Raw genomic sequence first — 21,999 nt, forward strand, 5'->3', positions numbered from 1 at the left:
ATCACGTCCAATGAGCATTGATTTGGTGGTCAGCCTTCAAAGTGCTGATGGGCAATTTTTTTATTTATTTATATAAAACAGCCCAGGTGGACCAGAAATGACTTATTTATAGTCAGCAAAAATGACAGGAATGGTGATCACACTTACTGTGAATATGCCTTGAGGAACTATATGTAGAACTCATAACAGTCACAGCGAATCAGAACAAGGCACAGGGTTCCATAGTTCTGTAATTACATCAACTGTTAAAAACCCACTTTGCACTTGTTCACTTATTTTGACTGTTTAACTTACAATAAACATATTTAATGCCGTTGCTGAAATCGGGCAGTTGCCGTAATGCCCGGGCAGTTGGCAAAGTGCCCAGCTGCAGTGGACAGATGCTGAATTAGCTTTGAATTTTATGTCATTTCAGCATCTGCCCGGGCAGTTCATCAACTGCCCACAGCCACCTGGGCTGATGGCGAAGAAAGACTTTTAACTTGCCATAATGCTCGGACAGTTGGCGAAGTGCCCAGCTGCCGCGGGCAGATTCCGAATTAGCTTCGAATGTTATGACATTTTGCCCTGGCTGGTCAACTGCCCACAGCCACCTGGAAGAAAGATTTTTAACAGATACAGTATAATACATTTAAGCGCCACCAAGCCACCCGTTACAATGTATATTTAAATAACTTAAATACTTCCTGACAACGCTATAGCAACGGAACTAAACAAAATATTATTGCACCGTCTATTTTCATCATTGGTTAGATATAGAGGTTAGAGTAAGTCCAGAATAAAATGCAACAATGTTTTATTTTATCGTTATTGCAGTAATACAATACACATTTCAGAGCAGAGTTGCGTTGTTTGAATGAGAGATCATGCAATATCAGAGACTAATAACCACAGTTAAGTTTAAATGTGTAAAAGCCACCCAGTTAAACATAGTTAAAATACAGGAAGAATGCAGCGCCAAAACTAATTTATCATAGCAACATTAATTAATCATTAATCAACAGCATAAAATTTGTATTTCTCTTATTTAGAAATACCTACAACAATTTGACTCAAAAGAAAACATTTTCTTATAAAAAGTTTAGTTTTCGTTCTGTAGAAAATATTTTTTACACATTAAAACAATATTATTTAATGTCTAACATTAGTTGACATCAGATCTCAGACAATTAGACATTTGCCTCAGCATTTCATTAAAATAAATAACTAAAAATAAATATAAACAATTCAGTCAGGCTAATGATTAAATAAAGTTATTTGACTGACAAACTATTATTTAGAACTGCAGTAGATACCCAGAGGATGAACACTGCTGTGTTACTTTCCATTAGCCTTTCATTTGTTACAACAGGGCGCACTAAAGTCTTTCTTCACCATCATCCCGGGCGAAATTACATACAATTCGAAGCTAATTCGGCATCTGCCCGCTGCAGCTGGGCACTTTGCCAACTGCCCGGGCATTATGACAACTGCCCGATTTCGGCAACGGTCCATAACATATATAATGCTATTTAAACCCAGGGTGAAGTGCTCTCTGTTCATATTCCACAACAACCAAGTTGAAAGCCTATTGAAATCAGCCACAATTGTTTCCACCTGTTGCAGACTGAGATCAAACTGATTTTAATTCGGTCTGTCAGTTTCAGTTTGGATTATAGGCTGGCAAAATGTGGGCAAATCATTTTAATAGCAGAAGTGATCTACTAATGAGGATCCAAAACAAATTATGCCCCAAGTGCTGCAGAGAAAAAAAGAAATTGTGAACAGAATGGTAAGTTGTGAACTAATTGTAAGTTTGGTAAAGGAATTTATAAATACAGGAATGGGAAACATTTTACATACTGGCAATTTGTGACCTTTGTGGAGCAGGTTCAACTAAGAGCTGTTAACTTATATGAAAGCTATTTGCTTATACGAGTAAAGTCCAGTATGAGCACATAGTAAGTACGAGGACTGGATGAGAATGATGTCAATAACAGCCATTACAAAAAACGTGAATACAGATACCTGTAAGAGTAAAGTCAAATACAAGATACAGGAAGAAGATATAATTAAGAGCAGAAGTAGAATACGGCACAGTATGGAGCAGTTCAGTGCAAGAGCAGGTGCAAGCTGATGCAAGTACTGGTACAATTGGGTGCCATATAGTCCAATATGTGGGAAAGCTGTGAGGTTTACAGATGCTGTCTGAATAGGTGTGTCTTGAGGAGACACCGGAAAGGTGGTCAGGGACTGAGCAGTCCTGATATCTGTGGGTAGGTTGTTCCACCACTGAGGGGCAAGGGTGGAGAAGGAGCAGGCTCTGGAAGCGGGGGACGAAGGGGGGGACAGCTAATCTGCTAGTGGTGGAGGAGCAGAGGGGGCGGGAGGGGTGTAGGGAGAAATTATAATCTGGATATAGGATGGAGCAGAAAGAACAACCCAACCCTGGTCAGCAAAAGCAAAAGGGATCAACAGGCTATCAATTACCTAGTTTATCCCTCAAGCACATTCTGCACAGGGTTTCTCATATGCGTGGTCAACAGACACTTTGACAATAAACCATTCGCTGCCGACCACGCATTCTCACTAGTTTATCTGTATGGGGAATTGAAACCCCATCCATGCTGTGAAACAACAATAACAAAACATTGTTTTAAAACAAAGACAACACAGTACATCTATTATAACAATAATCCAAAATAAACACGGGCTGGGTGTACCCCGTCACAACCCTATACGTAAGCATCAGTACCCTATTCTCCCAGCGGGTTCGCTGTAATGCCACACAGAATATGGATAAGCCCTGTACATAAGCATTAGTACCCTATGCTGCCAGTTGTTTCCATGGATTGCAACACAGATTTTGCAGACCATATTAGTACTTTCTAATTATTAAGCTTGCATAAGCACATTTTTTATTACCAAATACCTCATTTACATTTACACATCTTGAAGAGCCCTGTTCCATTTTATTTGCTAAATTTCCTCTGCTTGTTATGAGACTGATTGGTTCTCAACCTTGAGATTGACAGTTGTCACTGCCCTACTGTAGCCAGGAGCTGATTCAATGCATATATTTGATATACTTCCCAAATAACAATTAACAGCAAAATGATTTGTGAAATTGCCTTATTCATTATGAATGCTCGTTTGTAGTTGTTGCTCTGCATGGGTCTTTAAATTATGCGAATAAACATTTCGTTAGATGCATTTTAGATGGTCTAGTAATATGTTGTTTTACTAATTCCTATAACAATCTACTGAGAATACCAAATCAGGAGTAGATTAATACAATTGAAATATTACAAATGCTTTTGGCAGAATTCTGCCCCATATTTATAACAGATTTTAATATACTCTTCAACTCTTTTATCTAAAAAGATCCCACATACAAAAGCCCATGTGCTTATCTAGCTCAACTCCTTCAACATTAAAGCATGCAATACTTTTTTTTGTCCTTGGATAGTGTCACTTTAAGTACATTTAACATAAACTAATATTACACTTGTTGCTTCAGAAAATTACCATGCACATTATGCATTCTTAAAATGTGTTGTGGACAATAAATATAAAATAAAAAAGGATATCATTCTCCCAGTGCAGATTTAAAAAAAACAATTTGGGGTAACACAATTATGCTGGAATAAATAGTTTCTTAAGAACCAAGTCTTCTTTGGTATCATGTTTATTTGCAAGGACAAACACCAAGGACACCTTGCGGGTGCTGCTAAAAACGCCTTCTGTAAAATGTAATCTGAGAAACCAAATTGAGCCCAGGGTAGATATTTAAATGGCTTGTTACTGTGCTTTTAAAACATGCTAATGTTATTTCTTTTGTTTCCAGTTGTGCTGCTTGATACCACGTCTGTGCTGGGAGAGCTTGGATGGAAAACATACCCATTAAATGGGGTAAGACTAAGATCCATGTCATTTTCTTTGCACCTGCACCTAGCAACCTGCCAAAAATCTGTGAATGTGAATGTGGGGATTTGCATTTTGCTGTTGCAGGGTGGGGAAAACTATTGAGCAAAGGTGATCAGACTAGAGCTGTGGATGAATGTGATTTACATATTTAGTTGATGAAAAGTAATTTATCAAATATGCTAGAGGGAAATTTTTGGAAAGGGCATCCCCCCTAGTTAAACATTGTTAAGGACCCAAGCTGTTTAGCAGAGCACAAACATTTCCAATCGCTAGCATCAATTCACAAAATGTGAGTCACGTCTATAGCGGTGTGTGTTTGAGGAAGAATAAGTATTGTAACTGCTAGAAATGTGTAGTTAATACACACAGGACTGTGGTTCTTTCAGTCCAAGACTTTATTCCAACAATACCATTCATTATTCAATCGAGCAGTCCAAGGGCTTGTTCCATCCACATCTTTAATTGTTCACTTGAGTAATTAAGAACGTGGTTGGAACAAGCGGGTAGATTAACCCTAATGTTGAGGCAGATGTACATTCTGAGAAGCTACGAAAACTGTGCGGCTTTCCAGTTTGCGGTTTCTCAGAGAAATCCTTTTGGGAGTGAACTTAAGTTACAGTTTCCACGAATCAGACCCTTTTACTGAAATAAAAGAAGGGGATGAAGCTGCACTGTGTGATATACTCTAGAGCCAATGGGAGTGAATTATCTGGCAACAATGATATCCAGAATATGCAGGAAGGCAGGCACCTCACACATTTACAGTAACATAGCATCCGTAGTACCTTAATACAAAGACTGTCCAACTCTGGACTGCAAGTGAGAGAAATGATATCCATCAACGGTCACAGATCCGAGGCCTCCCTGCAGAGTTACTGGACGCCCTCGCTAGAAAATAGAAAGCACTGGAGCAATATCTTGTCAGGGGAACACTCCACGCCATCGCCAAAAAAACAAACAAGATTAGATAAAAGCAAATCCTTCTCCAGCACTTCAATGCCTCCTTCTGCAGCAACTGACAGTTACGTCAATAACTGTACAACTAGCTATTCAAATGAATGTCTATAAAGACAAATTAACTAAAACACAACTAAGCAATGTTTTTATTGATATTTATTAAAAACATATATATATGAATTGCATTTATTAATCAAAAACAATAAAGAATGTAAATGTTTTACCTGAATATTATTTTAGTTTATAGGGACTATTTTCTGTTGTGGAACGTTACACCGTGAAATGTTAATAAATCTTTATAAACTTTCTCCTTTCTTTAAAACATCAATAAATCAGTTTTATAAAATAAATAAGGCACCTGAGAGCACGGGTTGTGCTGGATATTGTCACTTCTTGGTTGGTTGCAGGCACTCGACTCTCCCTCAGGACTAACAACTCACCAAGAAGTGACAATATTCAACACACCCCATGCCAGTCTGTGCAATTAGCAGCATGTTTGTAATAAAACGAAACAAAGCAAAAAAAAAAAAAAAACACAATTGTTACTGTTACAAAACGTAATAAACAACTTTGACACACATTTTTGTTTAACCCTGTTTGTTGTTACTAAACAGACAGCTCTGCTAAACTCTGGATTTTAGACACAGTCTAGACATCTTTAGTAACAGGGGTCGAAAATAAAGAATAAAGAAGAAACCTTTGAGGTCTTGAAAGCTGGTGATTCATTTTTGTTTAGTTACTCCAATAAAAGGTATCACGTCTCCTTCTCTGTATCTATCATCAATGGACTAATACGGCTACCATAACTTTAGATCTATCACTGGACTCAATGCATTGAATTAAACCTGTGATTTCATCTGTTCAAAAGCAACTATGCAGTCCTTTTAAAGGCTAACAAATCTTTTATAAATTGTGTCCCGGAGGTATGCAGAATGCATTAGAATAGATGACTAATATTGCAAGGCCCCAAGTTAAATCACCCTTCACTTTGTTTCACATTTGCTTTAATAATACAGTACCAAAATGACTTGCAATTGACATAGGATTTTTATTTAGAAGAGCCTCATCAGAAGTTAATTTCTCATTAGAGATCAGAGTGCAACACATTAACCCTGTCAGGCCTGTAATTGGTGAAAAATCAATCAACATTATAGTGTCTAGCATATAGGCTTAATCACTGTTTTCAGTATGATTTCAAACTTTTAAAAAAGGCCAGCTAAGCCATTTTAAAGCAGGATTAATCCTATAACTAGAATCACTTGGATGTTGTACTGATTGCAGACTCTTCAGCACAATGATAAACACACTGTGTCAGCTCCAATGCTGTGATTTCTATTGCCATTTCTGTAGGACTGTCCTTCACTCCCTGTACTGTTTTAACAAGTCTACAGCAATATAAGGGTATAAAACATGTAATCTTTACCTTTACATCTTTAATAGACGTTTTGTAAATAACCCTTTGAAGTGTGAGCAGAGCCCATTCCAACCACACAATTTAAAAGGGATCTGCTAAGCTGTATTATGAGTAGTAATAATAATAATAATAATAATAATAATAATAATAATAATAATAATAATAATAATAATAATCTTTATTTTATATAGCGCCTTTCATGTGCATCTCAAAGCGCTGAACAATAAAACATACTGTAACAATTTGTTCATACAATAAAAGCCATTGAATAAAAATGTGTTTTCAACTTAGATTTAAAAGAGGTTACAGAGTCATTATCCCTTTTGACCTTCGGGAGGTCGTTCCACAGCCTTGGGGCTCGACATGAAAAGGCTCTGTCCCTGAAAGATCACCCATTAGTTATTGGTACCTTCAGTAGACCGGAATCATAGGATTGAAGTCTGCGCATTGGGGTATATGGTACCAGAAGCTGGCAGATATAGCTTGGCGCTAACCCATGCAGAGCCTTAAAAGTCAGCAATAGGATTAAACAGTATGACTGACTTTGATATGCGGTGGTGCCAAAAAGTATAGACACCCTTATCTTTTCCATGCAAAAAGCTCCAATCTGAGTTGGCATTATAACCACTTATATTAATATTTTTCTCAACAATAAAGCTAATAAGTATTGTTTAAAACATGAAAGAACATAGTTTATAATAATTATTAGCTTTTCATTATTTCTTGACATTTGACATATTTATGTATAATTAAAAGCAGATGTTTAGCACAATAGTTATTAGCGTAATACAAACTACAAGTGTTGGAAATTATTTTCCTATACAATACTGTACATACATTCCCACATTTCCGAAGTTGTAATAATATCAATATAAAATATGAAGGTGGGGATGTGTGAATGTCTTTTCACTCAAAGCTATACAAGGGCAAACGTTGCTACCGGAGTCCATTGGCCTCGTTTTATCCATTTGTCATGTCTAAAAAGTCAGAAAGAACCACTGATGAGGTCTTTATGGGGTCTCCAAGGACATCTCAGTGTAAACCACTGCAGGCATTCACAGATGGGATGCACACCGCTCACAAATGCTGGCAGATTGTTTTTCAGTCCCACCTAGATAGCTTCAGGCTTCTGTAAACCCTGGAGTGAAAACAGTATTTTTATTTTTTTTTTGTATTTTTTATTCTAGATCAAAATGCCTTTCTCGTATGGTAACTTAACTTTGCAGGCCTACTTATTATTCAGTTATAGTACACAAGCATTGTAACCTATAACATTATGAAGCATCCAAAACCAAGTAAAATCTAAAAAATACAGCAAAATGGTTATGGCAATAAGAGATATTAATATCGAGTTCTAATATAATTTCATATACATGATACTAAAGGTGCCAATAGCTGTGATGCTGAAAGGGACTGTGGGCCTCATTTACGAAAGGACGTTAAACTTTATGGTGCGCGATAATTGCAGTTAATGTGCACGTTAATGATTCTGTATTTACTGTTGCAATTTAATTCATTATCACGCGTGATACTTGGCATATTATAGCGTGCACTAAATGTAGTGCTTCACACTATGGTAATCAGAATGAATATGTGATTTTTATTGTAATTCATGCAGGTGGTTAGGGCTCTGGACTCTTGACCGGAAGGTCGTGGGTTCAATCCCAGGTGGGGGACACCACTGCTGTACCCTTGAGCAAGGTACTTTACCAAGATTGCTCCAGTAAAATTCCAACTGTATAAATGGGTAATTGTATGTAAATATAATGTGTAAAAAATAATGTAATTGTATGTAAAAATCTTGTAACAACTGTAAGTCGCCCTGGATATGGGCGTCTGCTAAGAAATAAATAATAATAATAATAATAACAATAATAACAATAATAATACTAATAATAATAATAATAATAATAATAATAATAATAATAATAATAATAATAAATAATGAGATGAGCTGTATTCACATGGTATTTACTAAAGGACGTTAATTTTAGTGCGTGCATTAAAGTGATTATTTAGTAGTGCATATGGAAACCAGGCTTTAACCACTGATAAACACGCTATTTAAACTGAAAACTAGTGATATGCAGTTCGATTCTTTTTACTGACTCGATTAGTTTGATTCATTCAGTTTAGTGAATCAATTCAACAGATTTGTTCGTTTGATTCACTGATTCACTAATGCAAAATAAATGATTGCTGAATTACTTGGTTATGAAAATGTGTTTAAAAGGAAAAATCTCGCAGCACGGGCTATTCAAGCTAAGACTGGCCACTTGGTGGGCCGCATCGTAAAAAAAAAGTATATACTGTATGTATGTATGTGAAAATCTCTATGTAAAATGGTATATAGGCCAATATACTCAAATATACTACTTTACACAAAACACACTACCCCCACTGCACAATTCCTAGTCATCAGTAAGTTTGCAGGCATGGTTTCAACCAATTAATCAACATATTAGGCAGATATAACTAGAAGCAGCTTTCCTAGAACACTGACAATAAAACTCAATATCACAAATGTAATATAATTAGGGCTTCTGATTTTCATGTTGACTTTACCCTTTTCCCATTAAAAAATGAAACCTACTACAAAAATTATAATAAATACATTTCTCAGTGCTGCTCGGCAATGTCCCGCCTTCTATCATTGATGCATTCTGAATACTTTAAATCCGCCCCAACTACTGAGTGACAGCACTTTTCTACATTTCTATTCGAGACTCTGTTTGCAAGATTTAAAATGAGATTACAATCAGGATGGAGGCTTGTTAGCGGGATTTAAAGCTGTATTACAGTTAAGATACAGAGGATTTAAAACAGAATTGTGGCGAAATGTAAAAAATGCCTACACACAAAAACCCCAGAAGAATGTGCCCGTGACCATAGGGATTTCATTGTGGAAGACAGCAAAGGAAAGAAGGGACAACTTAAGCGTGCAAGTACTGTTGAGTTAATACTGTTATATATTCTGACAGAAAAAAAAGGGGTCAAGCATTTTGGAAAGTAACCGAAAACACTAATTTCACACAGTATATCAAAAACGAAAGCCCCTAAAAAAAACGATTTACATAAAACTTGAAAATAGCTAAAAATAAGCACCGAAAAATACAATTAATAAAAACCGAAAAACAGAAGCCCTAAATATAATGGAGGAAATAGAAGAGTATTATATTTTACTTTCAATGGAAATCTAAAAGATGTCAGAGAGTTATAATGCTAAGTCTCAATATTTAACTTATATTTCAACATATAATGTTTTTAACAGCACTGAAAAAAACAAAACAAAACATACTGGCAAACTGTGAAAATGTGAAATAGTAAACAGTACCACCATGAAATGTACCTTTTTTATGACTTCTGTCCAGACACTCGGCACTTCTTTTCTGGCACATAATGCAATGCTCATTACATGATCCCATATTTGTGGAGGGCAGGGTACAGCACCACAGATCATCATTAACCTTTTCCCTGTATTACAAGGGCAAAAAGGTGTCCCTTGGAATCAGCTATGAATTATAATAGGCTGCCCCACATACAGAGCATGGGGGATGCTGATATGAAACTGGAAACAGCAGTCCTTTTTGCTAAGACAAAGCCTCTTGCTTAGCCCTTTACACAGGGGATGAGTTAAGCAGCTGAGAGACCCAGTGGTGATGTGGTTGAACTATGTCTTCGTGTGTCTTTACACCATGAAAACCCAGAGAACATGATTGTGTCGTGTGGGTCATTCAGCAGCTTCAGAGACGTGCCTAGCAGAAGAGCTGGCAGAGTCTGACTGATTAAGTTGTCGAACGAGGCTGCTCTTTCCAGACCAGGAAAGCCGTGTTGCAGATTTATATTTTAGAAGCAGATGTTGGATAAAATCAAACAATTAAGAAACTTCTCCAGGCAAACGTTTTTATTTATGGTGGGGTGAGGGGGTTGGGGAATGTTTAAGGTGGACAAATTGATTAGGATTTCAACATAATTCGAATTCTCTACAGAATTTCTCTCGCAGAACGCCAATATACAAAAATCACCACTACATACCGAGGGACATGCAATGTAAAGTATATCTCTGGTACATCTGATTCAACAGCACTTTAAGTATAACAGAGCACCAGGCAGTGTTTACAAGTTTGAAAGTTGGTAGTACCTGAATAAGCAATTAGGGTTATTATAATTAGTCTTACTAGCTGTATTTATTTAAACACCAAAAGACAGACAACCCATCTGCACTGCAAAAATCACCAGTGCAGGGGTACACGCAAGAAAAACAAAAAAGAAATCCGGCGACTGGAGGACAAAGGCCAGCCCTGCGGGTGTCCGTCTGAGCTCACTAGGTGCCTGGCCAGTAGGGTCCACTCTAGCGTGATGAGGAGAAACAGTACATGCCGGTTTTGCCTCCCTAACCCGCAGGAGCACCAAGGCCAATTGTAGCATAAAGGTACTGTTCAGCTTCAGGGAGCTGCTGTTGCTGCTGCCGTTGCTGCTGTTCTGGATCCCCTTGTCATTTTTTCTTCTTGCTATTTGATTCCTCTCTTGCAAAAATGATCCAGCAATCAGTTCCACACCTTGAAAAGGTAATAAGAAAAACAGAAATATCAAGATTTCAAACAACAATACAGGCTCTGTTTTCCGGTTTCTAGTTACAATAGTTGACCCAATCTGTGCGTTTAGTTGACCTTCTTGTAAAGGTAAAAAAAAACAACAAAAAAAACATTTTTATATAATTGTTTTATTATGAACCATGTGACACATTCTTTTTTCTTGTGGAATTAAGAATCTCCTGGCTAAATAGCAACTTCAAGAGGTAAAATATACTCTAATGGGTTGTGATTCAATTTGACTCTGCTCTGAAGCAACAGAAAGGCTGTGTGCTTTTGAAAAGGGCCTGGTGTCAGTGTTTTATCTTAATCTAAAACAAGAAAGGTATTTGTTTTATAATAATAATCAAAGCTGTCATTTTGATTTCGAGTGACATTGATAACTTATTAACAAGGTGCATAACAAAAATAACACTTGGTCTGGAGGTAAAAATAAAATATTGAAGTATGTTTCTTGGCAATAAAGAGACATTAAGAAGAACAAATAAAACCCACAGAACATTCTGACAGCTGAATGTATCACTTTTATAGCTGCTGTTCACAGAATACACGTGTTGTTTGAAGACCAATTTGAGTGTAAATGTATATATACTAGTGGGTAAAAAGTTTTGAAAAGTGATACTTTGTTTTATTTAAACTTTACTGCTGAGCAAACTTGGTGGCCTTGGCAGCTTCAATGATCAAATGTCACATTTTCTTACCTTTTGTTCACAGTCTCAAGTTGTTATTGCGTACCAACCTTTGGTATTGTAGTTGTCTTAGTTATAGGTGAATAACAGATTGCTCTAGAATATGTATGGGCTAGAGGTGAAATGTTTTTGTTTAGTTCATATTAGGTTTATTTGGGGATTTCATACTTTTAAAAGGTTATTTCTTATGTCATTATCTATTCATTCTGTCATTATCTACAACCCATTTAAGATAAGCTGCAACAATGAAAAAACAATGTTTAAGATGAAGTGATTTGAGCCATAATACAGAGATCCATTGCATACCCCTAATGATTAGTGAATCTTAACTGTTATTGACTATATTCTTTAAACCAGAAGATTTGAACTTCAATTGAGGCTACTAACACGTTTCATGTTTCAAACTCAGGCTGTTACCCTGTCTGTGCTCTTTCAGCTTCAAAAGAAGTTGATCAGTGGAATGTGAATGATGAATATGTTCCTCTGTAGAATTTCCAATGAGATTCCTTATTTTGTTCTCTCTCACTCTTTGAGAGAAATCCCCCAGCGAGCTCAGTCACTTGAGCAGACGGAGCCTCACAATTGAGATGCATGAACAAGTAGAAAGTGGGACTCACTTTAAGAGACAGCTATCAGCAAGCAAGCATTTAGTTTGATCTGCGAGCTTTGAAAACTGACTTGATGAAGACCTAAATCTGGGTACCCAGAGTGACCATGTGGGGAAGGGGGGATGACAGCGCTTTTGTTACGCAGAACAAGCCAAGCATCTCAGGGACACATGGCATTTTTGATGAAGACTTTGAAGAGAGGTGATGGGTAGCTCAAGTGAAAAATTCAAACCAGCAGAGCTTTAAATGATAGCAGCTGCCAGTGATTCCTTTCTGGGGTAATGTGCCAATCGGCAACCACACAGGCACTGACACGGATACAGTTATTACCACTGAAAAGCGCTGCATTAGATTTGAATTCATTTACAGTGGTTCCCAAAAGTATTCACCCCCCTTGTATTTGTGATTAATTTAGAACAATTTGTAGATTTTATTTTTCACTTTGACATTATGGCCTTTTTTTGTGTTGATCAGGGGCAAAAACTCCTAATTAAATCCATTTTTATTCCATGTTGTAACACAATAAAATGTGGAAAAGTCCAAGGGGGGTGAATACTTTTGAGAGCCACTGTAGATGAAGAAGACTGGCCCTTTTAATGTCTAAAATCAGATGTTCGTTTGAATCCCACACACATTTAATAGCCGAACACGACCTAAGGTACACGTGCTTTCCCGTGACCCATTTTCCCATACAAATGTTTTTTTTATAACAGTGGTATCTTTCAGCGTGCTCATTTTGTGTGTGATAACAGTATAGATTTTCTTTTACAGTCGAGATAGATGGATGCACATGCTAGTACACAAGTGACTTTTATGGTTTGAATGGACAGTAATAGATTATACAGCCATCTTGGAGCTATAGAGGAGAGACTTTGTATTCTCACTACAAGGTGATATTATTCTGGGCACTTCTCCTATCTCCTCTAGTCGCCTATGACATCGGATCAATTGATTCCTGCTCCTATCTTGGGGCAGGTCATTCTATTACTGTGCAATTCATTTTCAGTAATCACATATTAACCAATACAGGCTTGAGGTAAATGGATTTCATTTTTTATGTCAAGTGCAGGTGATCAGGTAAAGCTGATCCCGAGGGATAGGGTGAGAGAGTAATGGCAAAAGGGGTGAAGATGTACTGTACATTACATGAGCTCAATGTGAGACATTAAGAAAAAATAACAACATGTGGATAATTCTACTTTATTCCACAGAGAAACATTCTGTCACAGCTACTAGCTCACAGACTCCTGTATTCACATGCATTTTAATAATATATACATTTTGGTTTCTCAAGCTGCCATTCGTGATCTATTAGGGATTATACAACAAGTGGACAATACTCCCCCATTGTTTTCTATGGAGGTCTGCTGTTTTGTTATTAGACAATAACAGAAAAGATGACAAATGAACTACACCTGTCTTAAAACCACTGCTTACTGATGAAACACTTGACATGGACTCTCGAGCCAGGCTCTCAAAACGAGCCAGGCTCTCAAAAATGTTCCGCAGACTTATAATAGATGTGTGGGAATGAATGATTTTAAAGAGAGACTGATGTTGAAACTCAGAATTGCTCCCTAGCTCCCTAGTCAATTCAAAGGCATTCTTATAATGCCACAGATTGGTTTGTGCTAGAGACCCCGGCTATCAGACCAACCACCTATTAACTGTTTAATTATATTGCTCCAAAATATTTCATTTCTGTAAGCAGAAACTGACCGCAGCAGTGGAAATGAAAAGAACATTGAAATGCAGTGGCAGGAGGACAGCTGAGTGGCAGTCGCGCTGCTGTGGATAACAATACGCTTTGTACTTTTTTTTCTAAATATGATTGGAGAATGTTTCCATGGCTACATGAGTGTGCCATTCTATCATTGCATTTTAGAAGACATCACGTGGTACAGGGGCATTTGCTGGGCTATATCAGGGCTGTCCAATACATGACTCTTGAGCCATAGGCGCATTTAGCTCCACAACACAGCTCCCTTAAAGTGTCCCATTAAAGGTTTTTAACTGGTTTGAAAAGACTGCAAGGACAACCAGTGTTTGAAGGCTGAAGCACATACAGTCAAAAGTGATGTTAAAACGTGTGTGTAGTTGCTTCTGCAGTCAGCTTTTAAGTAAACTAAACTTTGATATATTGTTTCTCTTATGGCTCCATAAGGACTTCTTTGTAGTCCAAATGGCTTTTAGCCACAGAGGTTGGAGAGCTTTGATCTATATTGTTTCAATTGCTGCTATTAGTCATTGATGCCAGACATACCCTTTTGGCCTCAGTATAGTGATTAATGGATCTGTATTGTACATCAGCAGTTATATATTAACCACTTCACCCATGAAGGGATCCAAGTAGGATACCTTCAGGAATGTTCTCTTTTTGATCATTAAGGACCCCCTAATAATGTTACTAGAATATTCCATTATTGGGAGTGCTTTGAATGTTTCATTTATTTTGTATCCCACATTTCTGGAGTTTTTTTTTTTAAAACAGGAGCCAGCCACAGCATGTTACGACATCTTTCATTCTAAAATATGTTTCTTGGCAAGAAAGAATGTAGTGTGTAACACACACAGGGATTTGTCCTTGCAATTTGTTGAAGGCTGTGTGTTTTCAGTCTCTTTTTTCAGATAATGAAATATAGTATCTCACAGGGGCCCCAAAGCCTACATTGTCACTTATTGCAACCCCACGTTGTTTTCAACAAGATGTTGCCTGTAGACTGAGTTGACGTTGATTTCACTAACACAGTGGGAAACATTTGTACTGCACATGCTGCAGGTATGTATTGTATATTTTATAAGCAGGACTGGATCTCCAGCTGGTATTAATGAAACGTGTTGCATATTGATGAAGGTCATCAAGTTATGCTGAAACGTTACTGTGACATTATTCACAATATCATCTTTGTGCCTGTTCTTTGTTAAAACATCTGATTCCAGTGCAAAGGGCAAACACATCTAACTAACAAGAAACAACATTTTGTTCTGAGCAGTTCCTCGCTAGTTTTATACTCAAATTATTATTATTATTATTATTATTATTATTATTATTATTATTATTATTATTATTATTATTATTATTATTATTATTAATAAAAACAAGTAATCTGGTGGAGACAATGAACTTCATGCATTATGTTATTGCTTGAGGCGAGTCTTTGTAATATATGTCTAATGCTTCCAAGGTGTTGAGGATTTTTGTTTCCCCTTGTTAATTTCAGACACTTCAAGTTAAGCGCCCAAGCAAAAAAGGAAAGCAGATGATAGTCTTCACAATTTCTCATTTAAATGCATTGCAAAGCTGTTGTAAATAAAAACAATACAGATTTAAAACTTTCAATTATTAAACAAGCTTCACTCTCAAAGGGATATCTTGGGAGTGTCTTCGCCACTTGTAGCTGGATCAGCATATTTCTTGGGAGTGTCTTCTCCACTTGTAGCTGGATCAGCAGATTCTTGTGCCTCTGTTTGTTGCTGGGGTGAAGTGGTTAGAATACAATGGAGCATTTGCATTCGTGTTTTTAAATCTGTATTTATGGTTAAATCAGGTCTGCAATTCTGGTACTCCCAGAGCACTCGCTTATCACTGCTGACCTGTGCCAAACACACCACCCACTAATATGACAGTGATTATAATTACAGCAAAAATAGAGACTTGAAATCCACTTGACCCTGTCCTTTTCCATTTTACAACAAAGATCTAGTGCTGTGCCAGTGGGTGTCATTGTATGGTAATTAGGAAGGGGCTATGCTAGTATTTCAGATGTCACGCATCAAGAGAACCTCACCATTAATTAAACAAGCGTTGCACTAAAAAGAGATTTTGTAAGAATTTAGAATTATATTACAGAAGTTTCCCAACGTTCCTTACATAATCATGGTCATCTGGGGTTACAGCACATGTAACTGGAGTGTTCTACTGGTCATCTCTGCTTTTTTTTTTTTTCTCTGAGGATGGTCAAATGTAATTATTTGTTAAATGTTTCCATTCAGAGTTCCTCATAGCACAAAAGAGATTTGTTAATGTGCAGTGCTAAAGTTGTGCCAATAGGATACCACTACTACTTGTTCCATTTTTAACTAGCCACTATTCATATGTGCTTTGTTTCAGAATAGCTACACTGTAATGTAAACTTCACTATTCTTAACTCAAATATATTTTCAAAGAAAGGCTATAACTCCAATAATTATTTTAAGAAAAGTCATTTGTAATATGAAACAATAATAAAATAAAGCTGGGATTCGATGCTATGATCCTAAGGACCTCAAGATAGGACTTTATTGATTGACCTGCATGAACGTTTCAGATTGCTGCTGACATTACATAGAATTTTAGGATTGACACATCATTAAAAAAAAGAACATAATTGAGATGTTCAAAGTAATCAAAGAAACTACAATGTGATGTTGCAAAAGCCATAATAGAAGTACATCATTTCATGTTAGATTTCAAAATGTCATATTTTTCAATTTTTGTTGGTTTTTTGTTACATATATGAAAAACTACAACACTATATGTAATTCAATATGTTAACGTAACATTATTCAGCAGATTTCATTCAACTTTATGAAGCAAAATTGGTTAATTCTATAGGGTGATGCAAAACCTTTGGCTTGGCTGTAGCTCACAGTGATCTACTGTTTCAGCTCCAGTTTTTTATTTATGTCATGGGATCTTATTATTATTATTTATTTCTTAGCAGATGCCCTTATCCAGGGCGACTTAAAATTGCTACAAGATATCACATTATTTTTACATACAATTACCCATTTATACAGTTGGGTTTTTTCTTGAGCAATCTAGGTAAAGTACCTTGCTCAAGGGTACAGCAGCAGTGTCCTCCACCTGGGATTGAACCCACGACCCTCTGGTTAAGAGTCCAGAGCCCTAACCACTTCTCCACACTGCTTGTTACTAACATACTTGTTATGGTACAGGAATAAAGACATATACACAGTGCTGTATCAAGCGATAGCCTGAAGGCAGAGCAATGAAGACATGAGGCTGCCTGGGGGTCATTTTGTCATGAATCCGTGATTGGGATTAAACTTTAGTCTATCGATTAAGACTTATTCTTAGGAAGCACTAAACGGACAGGTAGGCTTCAAACCTTGTGTACTTTGTGTGGAAGTGTTTCTCTTGCTGTGGGCCCTTGGCCTTTGGAGTAGGGCGGCACTGGGCTAGGATTACAAAGTGCTATGAGTTACTATTAATTATTGCACACATGCTTACTACATTCTGTTTGTGGTCAGATATGGATTTATATAAAATCTGAACACTATTTCTGGTGAATTTGTTCAATGCACAAGGCATTCTCAGTTAAGATTTTTACAGTAGAATAGATCTGGTTAAAAAGCGGCTAGCAACCCACAATAGCGTTTGGATTGCTCTCCAAAGAATATGAATGTAAGTTGCCCTGTTACAGCACCAGCCCACTGATTAAAAGTGGTTGCTATGTTCAGACCATTCTTTTCTAAAACGCTTGATGAATGTAAACCCCAAATCTGCAATCAAAGCCATGGTGATCAATCATCAATAACATTCATTCATTGCTGCTACTCTCCATCGTCACCCTTAAAAATATAGTGCACTACAAATTACTAGTGTATACGTAATGGTCACTTCTTCTACTACATGTCATTTACGTCATCATTCTAGTGCCCCCCGATAGACTGCTTGTAAGGTTACACCTTGTGAATTCATCTAAAAATAACGCATATTAAAACAGAGTACTTCTGCTGAAGAGAATATTGCACATCTCCACTGTTTGTTTTCTATTTTTTCAAAGGAACAGAGATAATGATGCTTAAATACTTAAATAATTGATGATTAACATTGGTTATAAAGGTGTGCTCCAGCCTTACTAACTCAGCACATAGTAAACCGTTCTCCTGAAAAGCAATAATGAAAGATGACTTTTTGGAGATCTATGATCTGCAAAGCTGTGTTATGCAAGACAAAAAAGGTATTCAAGTGTGAAAAGAACTGTCTTTAGACACGTTGGGGGATTTTCACACATCAGCGTTATTGTATGGAACTCACGGTAGTAACGACAGCTTTAGTAGCAAGTGATTTTCAAATGACTTAAATACTGTTTCAAGGTGAGTGTGGCAAAGTGCCCCCCCTGTGTATGTTATATGTTACGTGTTGTGTGTAAATGTTGGTGTATAGGCATTGGTACACGGGATATAAGCGGTCTGTGTTTCACGTGTGTGTAAATTGTATATTTGTATTTAGGCACGGGGATGGCACATCACATCACGTGCAAGTAAAAAGTAATATGTGAGCACGGGGAATTGCACTTTAATTAATTCACGTGCAGTTGTACCGAGATTCCAATTGAATGATTGACTAGCAATCGAATCTCGGTACAACTGCATAAAAGCTGCATGTTTTCACTCACTGGGGGTTAGGTGTTTGGTGAGTGGAGAACGGGAGAGAGAGGAGAAACTAAAAAGTGAAAGAAAGAACGTAAATATTGCTTTACTCACCGTGTTTGTTCGTCCCTGTTTGTTAGTGTGTGTTCGTTTTTGTTTGTCTCTTTATTTTGGCGCAAGTGCCGTGTCCAGTGTTTTTGTCTGTTAAACCCTTTTATTTTCTGTGCTGTTTTATTAAATGCTGAGCGAAACCATTCGCTCAGCTCCACCAAACTCCAAGTCTCTGTCTGTTTACTCCCTGCTTCTGGTCTGACGCCACCCACTCTGGCCGTCTTTGTGACAGTGAGTTATGTACTTTTTCATTAATTAAAACCCTCCTTTTCTAAGTGCAAATTAACTCTTGATAACTCATAACAATTAACATGGATTTGCTTTTAAATTCCCATGCAAACAAAAGAAATAGTCGCAAGAAGCACTACTCGTTAAGATATTAACATTATTTTGTAAATCAACATAATTTCGGAAATCACATTAGTACGGTTATTTAATAACAAAATAGCCACAACGACCTCTTGAAAATGCCAAAATCAATGCTACATAGTGATTTGTTCATTAACACTCGAGTTATCAATTATTAACTTTTGAACCCACTCCCCTCTGTTGTTTTAACATAGTCTTCAATAAACTTTCATTATACTCTATTTCATCAGCAATTGATTTAGCAGGTTTTGCACTATTAGCTTCATCTGTTTCTAATGTGAGTAATATTCAGTGGTGTATCCGATGTAGCATTCATTGACATTGGGGTAGGCTGGTTATGCATTATATTTATTGAAAGCCTGTTCTGAAATACAGTACGTTGTGCCAAACAGTGCAAGGTGTAAATGGATGACTCTACAAAACGTTTGTTTTATCTGTTCTATGTTGACACAAATCAGTCAAACTTCCCAGAGGTCTGGTATATACAGTATGTGTTTAAAGTGTAGAATATAAACAGTGGTGTGTTCTGGGTGTGTCCTCTTAGATATGGCCACAGCTGTGCATAGTAGTGGTTAGGGCTCTCGACTCTTGACCGGAGGGTTGTGGGTTCAATCCCAGGTGGGGACACTGCTGCTGTACCCTTGAGTAAGGTACTTTACCTAGATTGCACCAGTAAAAAACCCAACTGTATAAATGGGTAATTGTATGTAAAAAAAAAAAAAATAATAATGTAATTGTATGTAAAAATAATGTGATATTGTAACAATTGTAAGTTGCCCTAGATAAGGGCGTCTGCTAAGAAATAAATAATATGAACATTAGATTGAATAGCTCACAAAAAATGTGGCTCATATTATATTTATATTTAATGCATCTACAACAGAGTCATAAATCAGTCATACGTTTTGAAATCCATGGTCTGTCAAGACCCTTCTGAAACCTGTGGGAAGTCTGGCTGTAGGTCACAATGGAACGGCAGAAAACTAAATCAGTGGGGCTCTTTTTATGAAGCCTAGAGAAATTGATTTAGTAGGAAACATCAATGTAAATCAATGCAAGCCACTGACACCCCATGTAATACAAACATCTTACATTGTTTTGGTATCCTGTTCTTAATGTCAGTCATAGCACAAGTCAATATTAGCATAGACTCTAAATACTGTAGGTCCACAGGAATTCAAAACGAACAGCAGCAACAGGGAATAAGCAAACCATTAAACACAGCTTGACACTGGAGATCATAACTAAGCTGCCCTATTACATCTACAAAGGCTTAACAGAGTTCTTAAACGCCATTGGCATTCAGTAAGAGGTACATGTTAGGCATTAATCAATACCATATGTGTTGATTCTGCAACTTTTAGCCACACTGTTTGTAGTGCTTGTACAGAACATGGCTGCTGTACAGAATGTAAAGTGCCTTTGTAAAGAATGTAAAGTGTGTTTACTCGAGTTTCATTTTCTTGTATGATTGTCTCTGAAGCCATTGGTCAAGTAAAAACAGCTGTGGGTGACTAGAACGTAGCGAGGCATTCAACAAATTACCGTTTTATGTTTTGTATATGAATCCATTTGAAATGTGTTTTTGTTTTTGACTGGATTGTATTTGATTGTCAGGGAGCGATTTTATAGATTAAAAAGTGCTACTATAGTCTAATAACCACTCATTGGATCATGATTGGCTGAAATAATCTGTAAAGTTTAACACTGAGGCGTAATTATGTGTTTGCTGAGCTCTAATAGCTCCAAATGAATCTGCATGCCCTTTTCAGAATACATTTATCCCAGCTCTTGCTCATAAATCATTGGCTGAGAGCAAGAACATTGTAACCACAACATTTCCCAAAATTGAAGAGATGGCTAATTTGTGTTTAATGCTTATTTCTCAAAATGATGAATTGTGTTTATTTCAGTGTTCTTGCATGATCCTTCCAGGGGAAATGATCTGTTTAGTAATGCATGACATAGAGTAGGCAGGGGATTGCTGCTCTGCCTTTTTATTTATTTATTTTTTTAACGTGTGTTGCCTATGCTGACATTATGTACTCTACCACGTCCCAACGTGTTTTCAGAGAAATGGATACAACATTGTATACTGATTTGTCTTGCAATGTGATCACAAAATCCATAACTGCTCGTTAAATTGGTCATCCCTTGGACATTGATTAGCCTTGTTGTATTAATGATAAGTTCCAGTGTTAAACTGGCTGTTTTAGCATGCCGTTATGCTTTGTGAATGTGTATATATATATATATATATATATATATATATATATATATATATATATATATATATATATATAGTTAAGGCTGTATTTTTTATGGTTATCATGGATTTCATAATTTCCGTGCAAAATGACGCACTGTTACACTGCATTTGGGAACCTGTCAGCCAGTTTAGTTAGTTTCCGTTAAATGATTGAACACATTGAGCTGCACAATGTCTTTAAAATGTCTTCAATGAAAAAAGACACTAGCTGCATCAAAGATGATAAATATTTCTGCTAAGGATCACTTTGTCCAGTACAAGAAGGGGACATTTCATGTGTCAGTTGTTATTTTTACATGCATGTTTTGTTTTTATTGTGTTTGATAAGTCACTGATGGGGAATGCTGTGAAATTAGCCATGTTTTTACCGTGAGGAAAATACGGTCAGTGTATAGGATATTCAGTCTAATTGAGGGTAGCAGTGGGGGACAAGTTAATCACTACTAGATCAATACCTACTGGGTAAGACAAAAGTAAAAGCCCTTCAGTCTATCAGGCCTGTAATCCATCAATCTGTATACCACAAACATACCGTAGCTATGGGTTTGAACTCACATTTTACCTGCCTGTCCAACTACAAAATGAAAAATGGAAACCCTGTATTATGACCCCAACAAAAATAAATGATTGATACGCGAGAATTTAGCCTTAGTTGCGTTCTGGCACAATGACAACTGCATGACTATTTCAATGGAGCATTAGCACC

General features: G+C 36.9%; 1 protein-coding gene across 2 annotated transcripts in view; it reads left to right on the forward strand.

Annotated features, from left to right (window-relative positions):
- LOC117407255 (ephrin type-A receptor 6) overlaps positions 1-21,999 on the forward strand; it is a 206,473-nt gene that overhangs the window by 25,372 nt on the left and 159,102 nt on the right. For both annotated transcript variants that reach the window (XM_034012042.3, XM_034922865.2), the window contains exon 2: positions 3,827-3,891. In XM_034012042.3, coding sequence (XP_033867933.3) covers positions 3,827-3,891 — 65 coding nt within the window. The remainder of the gene's footprint in view (positions 1-3,826; positions 3,892-21,999) is intronic.

The sequence above is a fragment of the Acipenser ruthenus genome, chromosome 8 (genome assembly GCF_902713425.1).
Source record: "Acipenser ruthenus chromosome 8, fAciRut3.2 maternal haplotype, whole genome shotgun sequence".
NCBI classification, from domain to species: domain Eukaryota; kingdom Metazoa; phylum Chordata; class Actinopteri; order Acipenseriformes; family Acipenseridae; genus Acipenser; species Acipenser ruthenus.